The sequence below is a fragment of the Lathyrus oleraceus genome, chromosome 7 (assembly GCF_024323335.1).
Source record: "Lathyrus oleraceus cultivar Zhongwan6 chromosome 7, CAAS_Psat_ZW6_1.0, whole genome shotgun sequence".
NCBI classification, from domain to species: Eukaryota; Viridiplantae; Streptophyta; class Magnoliopsida; order Fabales; family Fabaceae; genus Lathyrus; species Lathyrus oleraceus.
Window position 1 is genome coordinate 167454767 of NC_066585.1, and position 16767 is coordinate 167471533.

The 16767-nt window shown below is 40.4% G+C and overlaps 1 protein-coding gene across 1 annotated transcript; it reads left to right on the forward strand.

The window, feature by feature from the left end:
* The first annotated feature begins 13294 nt into the window (after positions 1 to 13294).
* Positions 13295 to 13954, forward strand: LOC127102643 (uncharacterized). The gene has a single exon (XM_051039989.1). The coding sequence runs from the start codon at positions 13295 to 13297 to the stop codon at positions 13952 to 13954; it is 660 nt and encodes a 219-aa protein (XP_050895946.1).
* Positions 13955 to 16767: the final 2813 nt, after the last annotated feature.

Sequence of the window (16767 nt, forward strand, 5' to 3'; positions counted from 1 at the left end):
AAAAATTAGGGATAAACATATAAAAACATACACCCGGCAAGTCGAAAACCTGAAAAGGCGGCTTGGGCAAAAAAGGGTATCCTGGTGGACTGAAAACCTGAAAAGGCGGTCCAGGCAAAAATTAGGGATTAAAGCGTATGACTATGTCCCGCTCTCAGTCAGCTTCACCCAAGCTCCAAGGACTGAACAAGCTAATCACTTCTATCCGACAGCAGGAGATGAGATGCTTGAAGACATAATGACAGTAGTAGAACTAATATCAATAGGACTTTTCCTGCATAGCTTTCTCTTTGTTTTCTTGACAATTTCCTCTTACTAGGATTTCTGTCTCCTTGTACTCAAATTTCCTGTTTATGGGCCCTCTTCCACAATCAATACAATTTTATTTCCAAAAAGATGCTTTGTTTTACTTTCTCCGTTTTGTTTGCATAAACGTCCATTGATTTAATTCGAATTAATATATGCATTTGAATATGATTGATGTTTACCGAAAATACATGCATAAAATAGCAATAGCAATTACTAAAAGACTTTAGGGTCGAGGAGAAGGTCTAACCATGCTTTCCAACAAGTCCGGTTACAAATCCTTTCCCCAACAAAAACCAGCTATTTCCCAGAAGAGGTCGGCATCACCAGACAGACTAGTCATCTCTTCTATCCCCAGCCGGGCTCTGTTGAGTGTTTCCACCGTCAGACAGAAATCGAGTATCCCCAGCTAAGAAAGGGTCATCAATACAAGTATCTCCGACCAGAATATTGGGATTTATTTTCCCCGGAAAAGCTTTTCAGACGCATAATTCATTCATTACATCGTTTCACAGCATACGCATGCATACATTGTTCGCATTTATTGTCAAAAGCATAAAACATCTCATGCATCATGACATGGCATGAAGCTAACTTTATTTTTCAGGTTAATTATCCTCCCGATACAGTCAAAATGAAGATCCATTCAGACGGACAGATCTTTATCAATTACATTCAAGGATCAGATACATTTTTCAGATATAATCCATATGAATCTTCATTCTGACGAGCACTCTGATATCCTCCTAATGGCGTGGCATCTTTAAACCCATCCCAGACATTCATTGCAAATACAACGTATACCAATATTGTCAGACATAGCCTAACGTACGGTTCATTCTGATTCAGCCTAACGTATGGTTCCTCCAACTGTTCCAAAACGGTCTAGCGTACGACTCCCCTTTCATCCTCAGATACAGCCTGATGGATGACTCATTCTGTGACTCAGATACAGCCTGATGGACGGCTCATTCTGCAACTCAGATACGATCTAGTGTACGATCCATTCTGATCTTTCATCCCCAGCGAAGTCACCCGCCTAATGGACAACTCCTTCTGCTACTCAGATACGATCTAGCGTACGATCCATTCTGATCTTTACCTCTCCAGATGCAGCCTAAGGGACGGTTCACTCTGCTATTTAGATACGATCTAGCGTATGATCCATTCTGATCCCTTATCCCCAGCAGCGTATGACACACTCTGACTCCCCAGCGAAATCGACAACCTAATGGATGACTCACTATACGGTCTAGCGTGTGACCCGGTATGACACCCATGTCTTTAGAAATCGTCTGATATACGACGCACTCTGAAACTCTCCTCATCAAACCTCAAGGATGGCATCTTTAAGCCCATCTCCGTCAAGACTAATTGACAAGTGCAAATTTTTGGGGCATTCTAAGTGTTCAATAATCTTCCACCTTCAGACCACGAATGACGTACATACCATTCTAACTCTCTCGATTCAAGAGTATTGAACAGGGGCAGCTGTCATACCCTAAAATTTGCCCGATAATCTTGCAAGACATTTTTCAAGGCACTCTAACTCATTTTGCAAGGCATTGATCTTAAAGGAACAAAGACCCAGCTCACAGGTGGCCAAATCCAGAGAATGGCCCAAACTGGCTTGCTCGCTAGGCGAGCAAATCCTTCGCCTAGCGAAGCTTGCGAATATCAAAACTTTTGGGCTTCATTCTGAGCCCATTAGGTTACAAAAAAACATTATAAATACCAGCACTTCAGTCAGGAAGAGGGGACGAAGACAAAGAAATAGAAAGAAGGCACAGCAAACCCTGGAGGCTAACCCAGAGAATTCAGAGCAACCCTAAAGGAAACCCTGAAGGAAACTCATTTGCACAAAGGTTACCTCCGCCCAACTCAATCCGGCATCAACCCTAAGAGCGATCTGCCAATTCAAGGTTGCAATTCAATTGCAAACAGGTTTGCATTACTATTACCGCTTTATGTTCTTAATTTGCATATGGCATTATGATTGAATTTATAAAAATATTTTAAGTTTTGCATGTGAATTTAAGTATGTATGAATATCTTGAACATATAACCATGTAATTTCTGTGATGGATGCCATAGGGTGTGGAGCCTTTTGGAATTGCACTGTTATTAAAACCAGAACCCGCAGCCGCTCGCTAGCACATCGCTAAGCGAGCATGTAGCGAGCATTCGCTAAGCCTTCGCTAGGCGAGGCAGGAGCGAACGTGACAGTCGCCGATTTTTTTTTCTGTTCTGTTCTATGCTTATCGGATCTGTTTTATTCTAACCATGCATGGTTTACCTGACACTATTACTGTTGCGATTCCTTTTGTTTGGTGCAACTCTTGATTGCACCCTGATTTGGTATTCTGACCTGTTTGCTGAATTTTGTAAGGGTTCACATATTCCCGGAAAAGGTAGCTTGCTAGGTATTCCACTTTATTTGTGGGATACCCTTGTGGAGATTCATCCTAATTACTTAATTGATTTTAATGTGGAGATTCATCCTAATTACTTAATTGATTTTAATGTGGAGATTCATCCTAATTACCTAATTGATTATAAAATATTGCCTTTGAATATGTGATCTTGGACCTCTCTTTGTTGCCTTACGGTATTACGGTATTATGGTCATGTCCCGCGAATGTAGGAATACCCTTACCAAAGACCCTTCGGTTAAATCATCATGTCCCTATAAGATAAATTATAGTCCCTCGGATGTTGCCTACGAATATACGATCTTTGTCCCTCGATGACCCTTCGATGTAGCCTACGGTTAAATGATGATCGTCCCTTCGAATGCTAAGGTATCCTTACAAATGTTGCCTTCAATGACCAATCGATGACCCTACGATGTCCCTTTACATCCAAAGGATAAAACTACTTACTTCTCAATAGTAAGGACAGTTTTACCCTCCTAAGGATAGGAAATATCCATAAAGACCTTGGGTAGGTATAACTCTTAATTGCTGACTCACAACCTAAAACATTTTTCATACATCACACTTTGCAAGACATCTACTAGAAAATCACCACTTGGTATACATTCATACTAGAATCATTACCAAGTTATATTTTTCCAAACCGCTTTCAAAATTAAACGAGATAAATACTTTGTATACATTCATGCAAGAATCATTACAAAGTTAAACTCTCTTTTCAAAACATTTTCTAAGTCGTTCACAAACACTTTTTCAGACAAGAAAAATAACATAAGTGATCCAGCAATTAAGAGCCCATGGATAACCATGGATACAAAGGGTGCTAACACCTTCCCTTTGTATAATGTACCTCCCGAACCCAAAATCTAATTAAGGTCTTTCCTGTTGTTTTCCACCTTTCCTTATTGGATAAAAGAAAAGTCGGTGGCGACTCTTGCTAACCGCGACATTTGCTTTCCAAAGCAAAAACACACAAAGTCAGTTCACCGTATGACATACATCCAAAGCTTTTGGTCCATCGTATAAGCAGAAATCTTTCGGACAAAAGCCTGGAGATGAGTTTCCGGGCAAGAACTCCCATTATACTTGTCAAACGCAGGCGCTTTAAACTTTTGCGGGATCACAATCCCCTCAACCAGCCCCATATTTGACATGTTGACAACCCCCGAAGTAGCATAGCTTTCAAGAGCCCTGATTTTCTCCGCCAGCACCTGAATCTCTTTGTTGGGTGGTTGGACACCGTATTGCCCGAACTGTTCATTCAACATGGAGAACTGATCCGCTTCTTTGTCTTCCTCTCTATCCTCCTCAGCCCCAAAGAAAGGAGGAAACAGACTATCCTTCAGATTGTTACCCATCAGACCTGGTCCACCGCCTGTGGCAACACCGAAACCACCCCCATTATTTATCACTACACCACCAGTAGTTTTCTTTCTGGGATCTTCTCCATCCCTAGAAGCACCAAGACCGTGGTTGGAGACACCCTCTAAATTGATACCACTATTAGCAGCTGAAGCCCGCTCGAGCTTCTCCACTTTATCAGCAGGTGCCTTTTGTCCCACGGCAAACCCTTGCATGACATTAATCAGTTCATTCATTTTCTCCTTCAGCTCGAGAATATCTGTGTTGGGTAGATCCATCAGCCTGGATGTGTTGCGTCTGGTAGGATATCTGTGTGGACGTGCTGCGTGCAAAGGAATGATTCTACGTGCGCGAGCAATGATTCTTGAAACAATCAAACACGTTAGAAACCGACACCTGCAAAATAGAAGACAAGTTATTATGATTCATGCATGAATGCAATGTCTATCCATATGAGGAACACTCTGTCTTTCGATCCTGGTTTCATCGAGACAGATAATAATTTGACAGCCACATTCTGACATTCATCATTTGATTTTGCCATACAGAGCATAGATATATGATTTAGCAAAGATATCACCCAACCATGTGTGTGTGATGTGAGTGTATAGGGAAGCAAATAAAGCTTGAAGATCAATCACTGAATAACCACTGTATATCAAAAGTGCACTACAAGTGCAAAAGTCATACATCAGGCTGATACAAATCAGATTACAATTCTCCAGAATCAGAAAGGAAATACAAACAAGTGAATTCCGTCAACAGGCCTGACGGTAATCCAATTAGCATAACAACAAAAGTCTACACCAAAGGAGGTCCCACAGAGGGCTCTGCATCATCAACCATCTTGGTAAACTTCACGGCGAACCTAAGCTCAGTGTTCTCCTGCTGCAATCTTCCTATCTCCTTCTGATGAATCTTCATCTGTCTGAAGTAATGATCCCTCTCAGCAAGATAATGATCTCTCTCAGCAACAATCTTTGTTTTCTCAGCTTCCCATTCTGTGGCAAAGACTTTGGCTCTGGCATCCCTCTGATTCTTCACAAGGATTTGTCTCCTCTTCTCATCTTCAATATCCCTCAAAGCTCTAGCTAGCTTCTCCTTGGTAATGTCGTGCTCCTTTGTAGATGACTCCAAAGCTTGGCTGATCTTCCGATAATAAGCAGTGTCTATCTCAAAGCGCTTCACCTCGATGGCATGTCTCTTATCCTGATCTTCTATTCTCCCTTTGATTTCTTGATTAGCCATTTGGATTCTAGCAGCACTCATCTCCAACTCAGTCTTCTCTGCTTGCAGCTGATCTCTGGACTTCTTCATCTCAAGGAACTCTTCCATGCTGGCAGAAAAACGCGGCCCCTCAATCAAAGGGCACCAAGGATCACCCCCAGGAAATGGTAAATGCGTGAGCTCAATCCTCTTCCTAAGCCAATCATCAAACGGAGGAAAAGACCTGCTATTGACCTTACCAAAAGGAACCTTGCCCTTCCTCTGAATGTCACGCCACTCATCAGACACTTGCCTCAACTTTGGCTTATTACCCTCAATTGGGAAGTAGAAAGACTCCTGAATCTCTCGTCCAAGAGGAGGACCCTCCACAGCAAATCCCATTTGTCTCCTAAGAAGCACCGGGTTGTAATTAATGCAACCTTGAACTCCTATAAGAGGCACATTGGGAAGACTTCCACAACTGTAAATGAAATCTCGTCCAGCCATACCGTTGTGAGTCCAAGCTATGTCCTTGGCTCGCAAACCCATCAGCCTGAATGACCACTTGACAGTAGGATCAAGAAAGGCAAATGCACCTCTGGAAGGCAAATACCCCATGAACCATTTGTACAACAGCTGAGCACAACACTGGATCAATCCCCCACGCCGCTTCTCATTCCGATTATGGACCGAGTAATAAACATCCCCAACCAGGGTAGGAATAGGATTCCTCTGCACAAATAACCGGATGGCATTAATATCCACAAAGTTCTTCTGATTAGGGAACAAGATGATCCCATAGATGCTCACAGCAAGCAAAGCACAAACAGTCCTCCAATTACCCTCAAGAGCATACTCTTTGGCTTTAGCCTCCAAGAAACTCAGATGAAAACCGGGCAACTTTCCCTTCTCCTTCAAACCCCCCTTAACCACCTCCGGGCTCAAATAAAGAGCACGAGAAATTTCAGGAGCATCAGGTTCCCCCTTAGCGACATAGAATGGAATCCGGTCTCTGATCTGAAGACCCAGGATACTGGCATAATCTTCCATTAAAGGCCCCAACAGGTAATCCGGGAAAACAAAGCATCTCAAGCCCGGGTCATAAAACTGGAGAAGAGTATGAATGCCACTCCTATCTGTATCTGTAAGCCTGAAAACCAACTTCAGAATACCACCGTATGCCTCACGGAACATCCCCACACGGTCAGGTGTAATCAATGTTATCATATCCTTCAACACATCAATCTCTGGATTGAAGAAACTGTAGACGACGTCATCTTTCAAGCCGATCCTCATGTTTGGAACAAAGAAGTCTCTCAACCAGGATCTCGAACAAGAATGTCCCCTGCATATGGATAAACATGAGTTAGATGCAGATAAATGCAAAATGTGAATGATGTTGATGTATGAATGCAATGCACTGTGCCATCCTCCAAGTCATCTGAACATCCACTGCACTGGGTTACAGCTTCTGAACTGATCACAACCATCTGAGGTACTGCGTAACCATAAATCCCACCCAAGAGTTCCGAAATAAACGGAACCGGAGAATACATCACCATCATCACCAGAAAGTCCTCTGAACAGATAACCACAAGACACTCTGAACCAGCCCAGGGAATCCTGAAATAAACGGATCCCCACCGATAAATACCACGGACAGAACTCCGGCGTCTCAGAAATAAATCCATAAATCCGACTTATAAATAGGACTCTGATCAATAACTGAACTATTAGTCACCATCAGAACATGCATCTGTAGGATCAAACCCTCCCCTCACAGGTGAATTCTAATCAGGTCATCCTAAGGCGGATAATGATCTCGACAATCGGGCAAAGATACTCAACGGGTTTGCCCTTTCGGGTGTGCCGTTGCAGCTCTCATAAGATCGTCTAAACCAAAGATCCGGGAAAGAACGGTCACCGAAGTCAACAGCTCAGATGAGGTAACTCAACCAAAGTGGATACTCCATAAAGGAAGAGCTCTCTCAAAAGAACCTCGTCCGGCTTGTGGTATGTCACGTCGCCAAAAACATGTTGACCTAACATGAGAGGCAACATGAGACCACGCTAATCCTAGGTGTATACTCGGGCCTGAGTTTTAGCCCCACTCAGAACACCCACCCCAAATCAGAGGAACCAACCTGTACAGAATCCAGCACAATGATACTATGATGCATGCAGACATATATGCAAATATATACACAACATAATAATCATAAATGCAATAAATAGAGCAACAACAAGCAACCTAAACTATCCTAGAGAGCGCTAGGAATGACTCGCTTAGGGAAGATGAACCAGCAAGAGGTCAACTTCTAAGTCCCCGGCAGAGTCGCCAGCTGTCGCATCCGCGAAAAACAACCGGCGGGAAAAAAAACAAACAGAGCCGCCACCGTGTGTTATTTATCCCAAAAGAGGGAAAGGAAACGCTCGAAGTAAACCTGGAAAGGAAATGGTCTTACGACTAGAGATTACAAGGATCGGGAGTCGATTACGCAAGGGGAAGGTATTAGCACCCCTCACGTCCGTCGTACTCGACGGGATCCACACTCAAAAAGAATAGAATAAGGTTGCCAAATAACTGCTCAAAGAATGCACACAACTGGAGTAATAAAACAGGCGGAAAAAGACGAAAGCGGACTCGGCAGGATGTCGCATCCTGGGCCTACGTAGTTTGTCAGAAACAAACATCAGAGTCGACGTAGTTCGGGGAAATGGGAAAAGGGCTCGCTAGGATATCGCATCCTATGCCTACGTATCTCATCTGGAATGAGAATCAGAGCTACCGTAGTTCGGCTAACGCACGCCGAAACAAAACACAACACAGAGACGCTGAGACGTCAGAACAAACACACAACTAGAAACGGAATGTCAGTCGCTGGTCTTACATCCAACATCGAACAACAAACACAAACGAGGAAACCGACTGCCAATCGCTGGACTTACGTCAGACTCCAAGCACACAACAAACAAACAAGGAAACCGAATGCCAATCGCTGAGCTTACATCAGACTCCAAACAAAAAAACACACACCAAACAAAGAAAAAGGGTACCCGGAGAGATCTCGCACGATCTCCTGCCTACGTACCTCATCTGGTATGAGGATCAGGGCAACGTAGTTCCCCTCAACATGGGAGAAACTTATATCCTAACCAGAGACTGGGAAATAACAACTAAAAGGGAGACTGACTCGAGCCTAAAAGTTGTCATGCAATCCACAATAGTCCTAGGTTGAGGTATCTGACAAAACATAACTCGCACAGGCAGCAAGTTGAAAAGCAGATAAACAGCAAATAAGCAATCACAAGAGAGCAAGCACACACATTATATGCAAACAAGTGGCTCATACAAGGCTGGGCTTTAGTCAAGGGGTAAAATCAACCTCGACAAACAAGCCAACTGGAAAGGGGTGTTGTTTGCTCTTAACCCTAACATTGAGAGTTAGGGTGAAGCAGATGAAATGGGAAGTGAGGGTAAGACCTCACAGCTCTTATCCCTGGCCTGGGAGAGCTTCAGACAATGAAAGTTTGGGAGTCCAGAATGTGGGACTCTATTCCACATGACTGACACAACAAGATTTTGAGTTTTTATCCAAAGTGCATCAACACAGGGTGTGAGCAAGATGAAAGACACAACTGAATAGCAGGGGATGGATTGCACATCCCTTTTATCTGCCAATGCCTCTTCACTTAGGAGGTCTTTAGATGTACATGGCACAAAGGTAAACAAGCAAAAACATGGCCTCCTAAGGAGGGCTTCAGACAGGTGCCTGCCAAAATAACATGACAGGTCTTCCAGACTACATGAAGTTAAGGAAGTTACCTAAGTGGTATGCCAACCACAAGCAAAGCAAAGTTCAAATGAACTTAAAGCAACTTAGGTACCTGTGTAAACAACTAAATAAATCAGTACAGTATTCAGACAAACAGACAACAGTCAACAACAAACAGACAATCCCAATGTACAACATATAAGCCATAAGGCAAACTCAAGTGAATTATCATCAACCTACAAAACAAACAAATGTTAGCAATCAATAGCAAATATCAACATTCAAATGATGAAGCAACATCAACCATGGAGATTAGGTACTTGGTCCTGAAATTCAAAGCTCACATGTAAGTCCAAACCACTAGGTCAAAGCCTAGGGTCAAAGGTGAAGAAAAAATTCAGAACAGGAGCTAATATTCAACACAATGCAACTTCAAACACATATGAACATGTCCTAAAAAGGACCAAGTCAAAATCATCAAGCAAGGCCATGTAATAAGCAAGAGAAGTCAAAGACAATTTCAAAGCATGCATTTGGACATTGAGAATGAAAATTCCAAATCAAAACAGAAATGATTCAAACAATTCTGGAAAAATTTATGAACATTCAACACATCCAACATGATCATCATACAAAAAATCAGAAGCATCAAAGATCAATTGGCATGGAAATAAAATTGCACAAGTTGATCAACCAAATGTGTGACACAAATTGTCACACCGTGCAAACATGTACATAAAACAGAAATGGTAAATGAGAAAAATACCAAATAAAGCCACAAACATCCATTAACATGTTAGGAACAATCATGCAAAATTTCAAAGCATTTGGATCAATATCAAGCATTTCATGATAAGATGAATGGAGCAAGGTCACAAAAGTACACATGATCACAAAGTCTAGCACAATCCAAAATCCAGCCATGCACAACTTCAGAAATTAACATCATAAAATTCTAGACATCTCAATGAACAAGTAGCAAAATACCAGGGATTTTTTGGAGCATTTTTCAATTTGTTATGAATTTTTAAAGTTGGATAAAAATTTGAAATCAAAATAATCATGTACATGGAAAATAAGGAGGGAAATGGCATAATGAAGCATTAATTTGAAAAATTGCTTGCGCCAAGAATCGAAGCCGGTCCAGATTTGAAATGAGGCGCGCTACACTGAAACGCAGCCGTTTCACATGAAGAACCCTAGCGAACCAGATGGACGCAAAGACGGACGCTAGGCCGTCGCTAATCTGGGAAACATCGTCTTCCTCGTGAAGACGATGATGAACAGTATGAGCTTCAAACCATTTTTCCAGAATTTTCCAGAATTTTCCAGAATTCATCAAAAATTATACCAAATCAAAGTTCATGCAACGTACATCAATAATCCAATGTCAATTCATGCTAAATCATCACAACAAATGCAGATCGAGCAAAATAAAATTGATGCATCAAACTTCAATCACACATATCTCACTCAATAATGCACCATTTCACATGAAATTTAGCTCAGAATTATCAACAACACAAGATCTACATGAACATACACATAAAACAGAGAATTGAAAGGATCGAAAATGTGACCTCTTGAAGAACAGCTCTTGAAAACACACGATCTAAGGCCTTGCAATGATTCAAATCAACTCCTGAACACTTGTAATGAAGTTTGGTGAAGGAATTGGAGCTTGAAACCGTGTAGATCTTGCTTATCAATCAACTTCCATTCTTGAGTTCTTGCTTGAATTATGCATGAATTCTGACCAAAATCAATGATCCAAAGCTTGATTCTCCATCTACTACACTCAATGATTCAGAATATCAAAGAAAAATGCAAGGTTATGTGAAGAAATTGCAGGTTTTGGTTAAGAGAAAAATTTTGATGTGGGATGAAAACTAGATCTAAAATGGTGAAAAATCCCAAATTCTGTTATGATTATGGTATTTATATGTTGTACTAATCATACTGAAATGTTAATTAACAATTGGTTAATGGTGATTAGCAAAATAAGGTGTTTTGACAAAATTGGAAAATTGCATGGTGCATGCAGTAATCCCACGTGAACAGTGTCATGTGCTTGATCAAAGTCACTCAAAATCAATTTTTAAACACATTGGCAATGGTAGAAAGTTCTCATGATGCACCATTTTAAATTTATGATTTCCCTCCAAAATCTTCTTGAATGCACAAATGATCATATGTTAAAATTTCATGCAATGTGATGGATGTTTTAGAAACTACATGTCATGAGAAGCATTTTAGAAAAAGAGGCACCAAATTTGGAGTTATGAATAAAAAATTATGCCCTTTTGAAGTTTCAAGCACACTTGGCAATGATTTGATCATATCTCCTCAACCATTCATCATAAATTCATGATCTTGGACTTTTTGGAAATGGGAGAGAGAGATCTTCAACTTTCATTTTGGACAAAATTTCATTTGAAGCTTCTTTGATGATGAAAGATCAAGTCGAATTTGAACCAAAAACTTTCCATTTTTGGAAACTTTCAATTACAGGTCACTTTCCATTTTTGGAAACTTTTGATCTGACCTCAAATTCTTCAAGATATGCATTTGACATGATTAATAAGCCTCTTTTGAACATGAATGAGATGTCTCAAACTCATATCTCCACCTCCTAGCCCTCAGTTGACTTTCTGTTGACTCTCTAGGTCCTTAGATGACTTGAACATGCTCAGATGACTTTGAGCCTCAACCACTTGATGAAATGGCTCCAAAATGAAACCCTAGCTTATAAAAGCTCAATAAAATCATATGATGATCTCCTTATCAAGAAAGACCTCATCTCCTTGAAAATCCCTGACTGGTAGAATGCAACTGATTAGGGTTGACCAGAGGTCAAAACCCTAATCCTAAAGAATTTGAGCATGAACAATGAGCCTTTGAGGAGGACATAACCATGATGATGATGACATATCCTTGCCAATAAGATAATGCTCAACCTTCTTGAAGAACCAAGAAACCCTAATTGAAGCACAAAACCTCAGATGGCTAGTTATCAATCCATGAGACCCTCAGGCATGAATCTCTTAACCTCTCTATCTTCTGAGAAAGACTTTAGAGGATGACTTGCTTGTTCTCACATGATATGCAATATGAAAATGTCTAATGTCCTAAATGAAATGCAATATGCTAAGCTAGTCCCAAGAAAGGAGGGCAAATTTTGAGGTGTTACAGCTTTCACCGGAAAGGTTAATGAAGATGCTAATAAGCACCTACAAAGATTTCTGACCATGAGTACCACTTTGAAAATTGATGGTCATAATGATGAAGCAAAAAAGTTGAGAATGTTCCCATTCACTTTAGCTGAATATGCGGAAGAATGGTTTGATTCTCTCCCAAATGGCAGTATCACATCATGGGAGGAGATGGAAACTGCATTCTTAAATGAGTATTTTCCAGCATCAGTATTCCTAAGAAAAATGTATGAAATTCTGAACTTCAAACAAAAGGGTGGTGAATCATTGGGACATGCCTACAAAAGATTCAAAAGGGTCTTAGTAGCATGTCCAACTCATAATATGGATCAGACTGAACAAATGCAAATTTTTGTTAACGGGCTGAAAATAAAGACAAAACAATTGATTGATACATCAGCTGGTGGCTCAATAAATTTCTCAAAAAACCACCGGTTTTAAAAGGATTATTAAAGTAATAGCTGCCAATGAGCGTCTGGAATTATACGATAGGTGTACTAGCAGGCCGGAAGGGGTAATTGATCTGAAATTGGAAGCTAATAAAATTCGTCTGGAAGACACAGTTGCTACCGAAGTAGAAAATAAATTAAAAGTTATGACTATAGGTACTAAACAGATAGCTTAAGTCCACCCAGATCAAGCCATCACTTGTGAAATCTGTAATGGACCTCATCACACGGTTTATTGCTTTGCTACCCCTCAACAAATTGAAGAGATTGAATTCTTAAAGTAGAATAATCCATACTCCAACACTTACAACCCAGGTTGGAAGAATCATCCTAACTTCTCCTGGAAGGATCAAAGAGGGAATGTTCCGCAACAGGGTTAAGGACAATATCAGACTCAGTATCAATAACAGCGGCAATAACAAGCACCTAAAAAGGCAGAATAGGAGTTTGCCATTGAAAAATTAGCCGCTCACAATATGCAGTTCCAAGAAGAAACTAGAAATAATCAGAAAAACACCACTGCCTCCATAAAAAATATCTAAGTCCAAATGGGTCAAATACCACAACAGTTAGCTTTAAATTCTCAAGCTCCGGGCACCTTGCCAAGTGGTACATTGACAAATCCACGGGAGCATAACAATGTTAATGTTGTAGTAACCAGAAGTGGTAAGTCAACAGAAGAAAACAGTATGGAGGAAGATGGTTTATTAGAAGTCGATTTAGAAATCAAAGAAACCAAAAACCAAAATGAAGAAGTAGTGCTAATGTCTGTCAAGGAGAAAGAAAAAGTTCCTAAACCAGTCATCAAACTCCCTTACCCTTCGAGACAAAAGAAGAAAGATCAACATGATTTTTTTTTTGAGAAGTTCTTGGAAATGTTCAAGAAGCTTGAGATAAACATTCCATTTTTTGAAGCGCTAGAACAAATGCCAATATATTCCAAGTTCATGAAAGACATCATCTCCAAAAAGCGCTCCACTAATATAGATCCAATCATCCTAACTGAAACATATAGTACCATTCTTCAAGGTATGAAAATCCCTATGAAAAAGAAAGATATGGGATCAGTTACTATTCCTTGCACTATTGGTGATAAAAAATTCAAGAAGGCTCTGGTTAATTTGGGAGAAAGTGTGAGTTTGATGCCACTATCCATCTACAAAAAATTAGGCCTTGGTACCGTTCAAGATACTAGGATGACACTTTAGTTTGCTGATTGCTCTGTTAGGCGGTCTTATGGAATAGTGGAAGATGTTCTGGTAAAGATAGATAGGTTTGTTTTTCCGGTTGACTTTGTCATTCTGGAGATGCCTGAAGATGAGGAGATTCCTCTCATATTAGGCAGACCATTTCTAGAGACAGTACGGTGCATGATAGACGTAGAGGAAGGAACAATGACTCTCAAAGTCTATGACGAAGAGCTGAAAATTGATGTGCGGAACACGATGCAATACAAAGATGATATTGGCACAAGCCACACTGTAGGGATAATAGATCATGTAATTGCTCAAGAAATTGAAAAGAAAATGCCCCAATCACGGTTAGAACGTGTTTTGAGTTTATTGATTTTTGAAAGTGATGAAGATGACGGGGACTCAGAAGTGCTCGCTATGATGGAGAAACAACCTCAGTGGATTAGATCTAAGCCACACCGGTGGGAAGATTTAAGACCACCCTCACCATCAGAAGTCACTCAAGAGCCCAAAATGGGGGTAGATCTGAAACAGTTACCAACAAATCTGAAATACGTATTTCTAGATGCTGGAAAAAATGCCCAGCTATTATCAATGCCAGTTTACAAAGTGTTCAAGAAGCAGAACTCATTAAAGTGCTAAAAAAAATACAATGATGCGATTGGATAGGAAATCGAGGATTTGAAAGTTATAAGCCCAACAGTTTGCATGCACAAGATCTTAATGGAAGATGATCATAAGCCGATGGTGCAACCACAACGAAGACTTAACCCAACCATGAAAGAAGTGGTACGCAAAGAGATTGTAAAATTGTTGGATGCGGGGTTCATTTACCCTATATCCGACAACTCATGGGTTAGTCCAGTACATGTGGTACCCAAAAAAGGGGGGACTACGATGATTAAAAATGAGAAGAATGAGTTAATTCTGACTAGAACTGTTACAGGTTGGAGAGTTGCATCAATTACAGAAGGCTGAATATGGCAACAAGAAAAGACCACTTCCTTTTACCATTCATTGATCAAATGTTGGAAAGGTTAGCCGATTAGAACTACTATTGTTTCCTTGATGGGTACTCATGATACAATCAGATTGTTGCGACTCCTGAAAATTAACAGAAGACCGCCTTCACATGCCCCTATGATGTTTTCGCTTACAGAAGAATGTCATTTGGGTTGTGCAACACACCTGCCACTTTTCAGAGGTGTATGACATCAATATTTGCTGACATGCTCGAAAAGCATATGGAAGTATTTATGGATGGCTTTTCTGTGTTTGACTCTTCTTTTGATAAATGTTTAACTAACTTGTCCCTTGTGTTAGAAAGATGCCAGCAAACAAATTTGATCCTAAATTAGGAGAAGTGCCATTTTATGGTACGTGGAGGGATGGTGTTAGGACACAAGATTTCCAACCGAGGCATCGAAGTGGACGTAGTAAAAGTGGAGATGATAGCTAACTTACCACCACCAGTGAATGAAAAAGGCATCTGAAGCTTCTTGGGACATGCGGGGTTCTACCGCAGGTTCATAAGAGACTTCTCCAAAATCGCCAAACCATTACAAGCCTACTGGTGAAAGACACACCTTTCCTTTTTGACAAAAAGTGCAGCGAAGCTTTTGAGACCCTAAAGAAGGAACTAGTATCCGCTCCCATAGTTATTGCCCATGATTGGTCTCTCCCATTTGAGATCATGTGTGATGCAAGTGATAATGCAGTGGGGGAAGTACTCTGAAAACGGAAGGCTAAGCTCTTGCATGTGATCTACTATGAGAGCCACGTGTTGAACCCCACTCAAATGAATTATGCAACTACGGAGAAAGAGTTGATCGTAGTTGTTTATGCCTTTGACAAATTTAGATCCTATTTGTTAGGATCAAAGGTAATCATTTATACTGACCATGCAACGTTAAAATATATTTTTGCTAAACAGGAATCAAAACCATGGTTGTTGCGATGGATCCTACTTCTGCAAGAGTTTGACTTGGAAATCAAAGACAAAAAAGGGAGTGAAAACATTGTTGCTGATCACTTGTATCGAATGTCTCCGATCCAAGAAACAGAAGAAAAACACCCTATCAGAGATGAGTTCACCGACGAACGTATCCTAGCAGTTACTAGCGTCCCTTGGTTCGCCGATTACGCAAATTATTTGGTAGGTTGACTGATACCTGATGATTTTGACTCCAACAAAAAGATTTTTTTTGCATGATTGCAGGTTTTATATGTGGAACGATCCGTTCTTGTACAAAAAAGGAATAGATGGGTTGGTTTTCATTAGATTACTCTGTAGTAGATATCACTTAGGACTAGGGATACACTGTATGAATTAGAGCATTCTTGATATACTAAAAGCTTAACTTCACCCTAATTGCCTATGGACATAGAAATTAGGGTAGACTGATTAAAAGTTTTCTCACCAAGGACTTGGGAGAAAATACCCTTGAGAACTGGTAGTAATTGGAATTTATTGATGCAATAGTGACTCAGAGTTGTTATAGGGATAAATCATACATCTTCCCTGGCGTTGTTCCCCATACCTTGCAAACCCTTATTCTTACAGTATTATTTTCTTCTGCCTTTATTTTTATCTCTGAATCTAAACACTGCCAACTATAGTTTTTGTTTAATTGAACGATTAATTGAACTCAATATTAACTTGCAGTCCTTGAGATTGACATTCGAGGAATTTCCCCTTTATTACTATAACAGGCAAAATAGTACACTTGCTATTTTTCCGATCAATGGGATATGGTAGTTTATGGCTACATACACCTAATAGATGTTCGTGGCAACAAATTTGAAAGAAGAGTGATGACGGAACAACA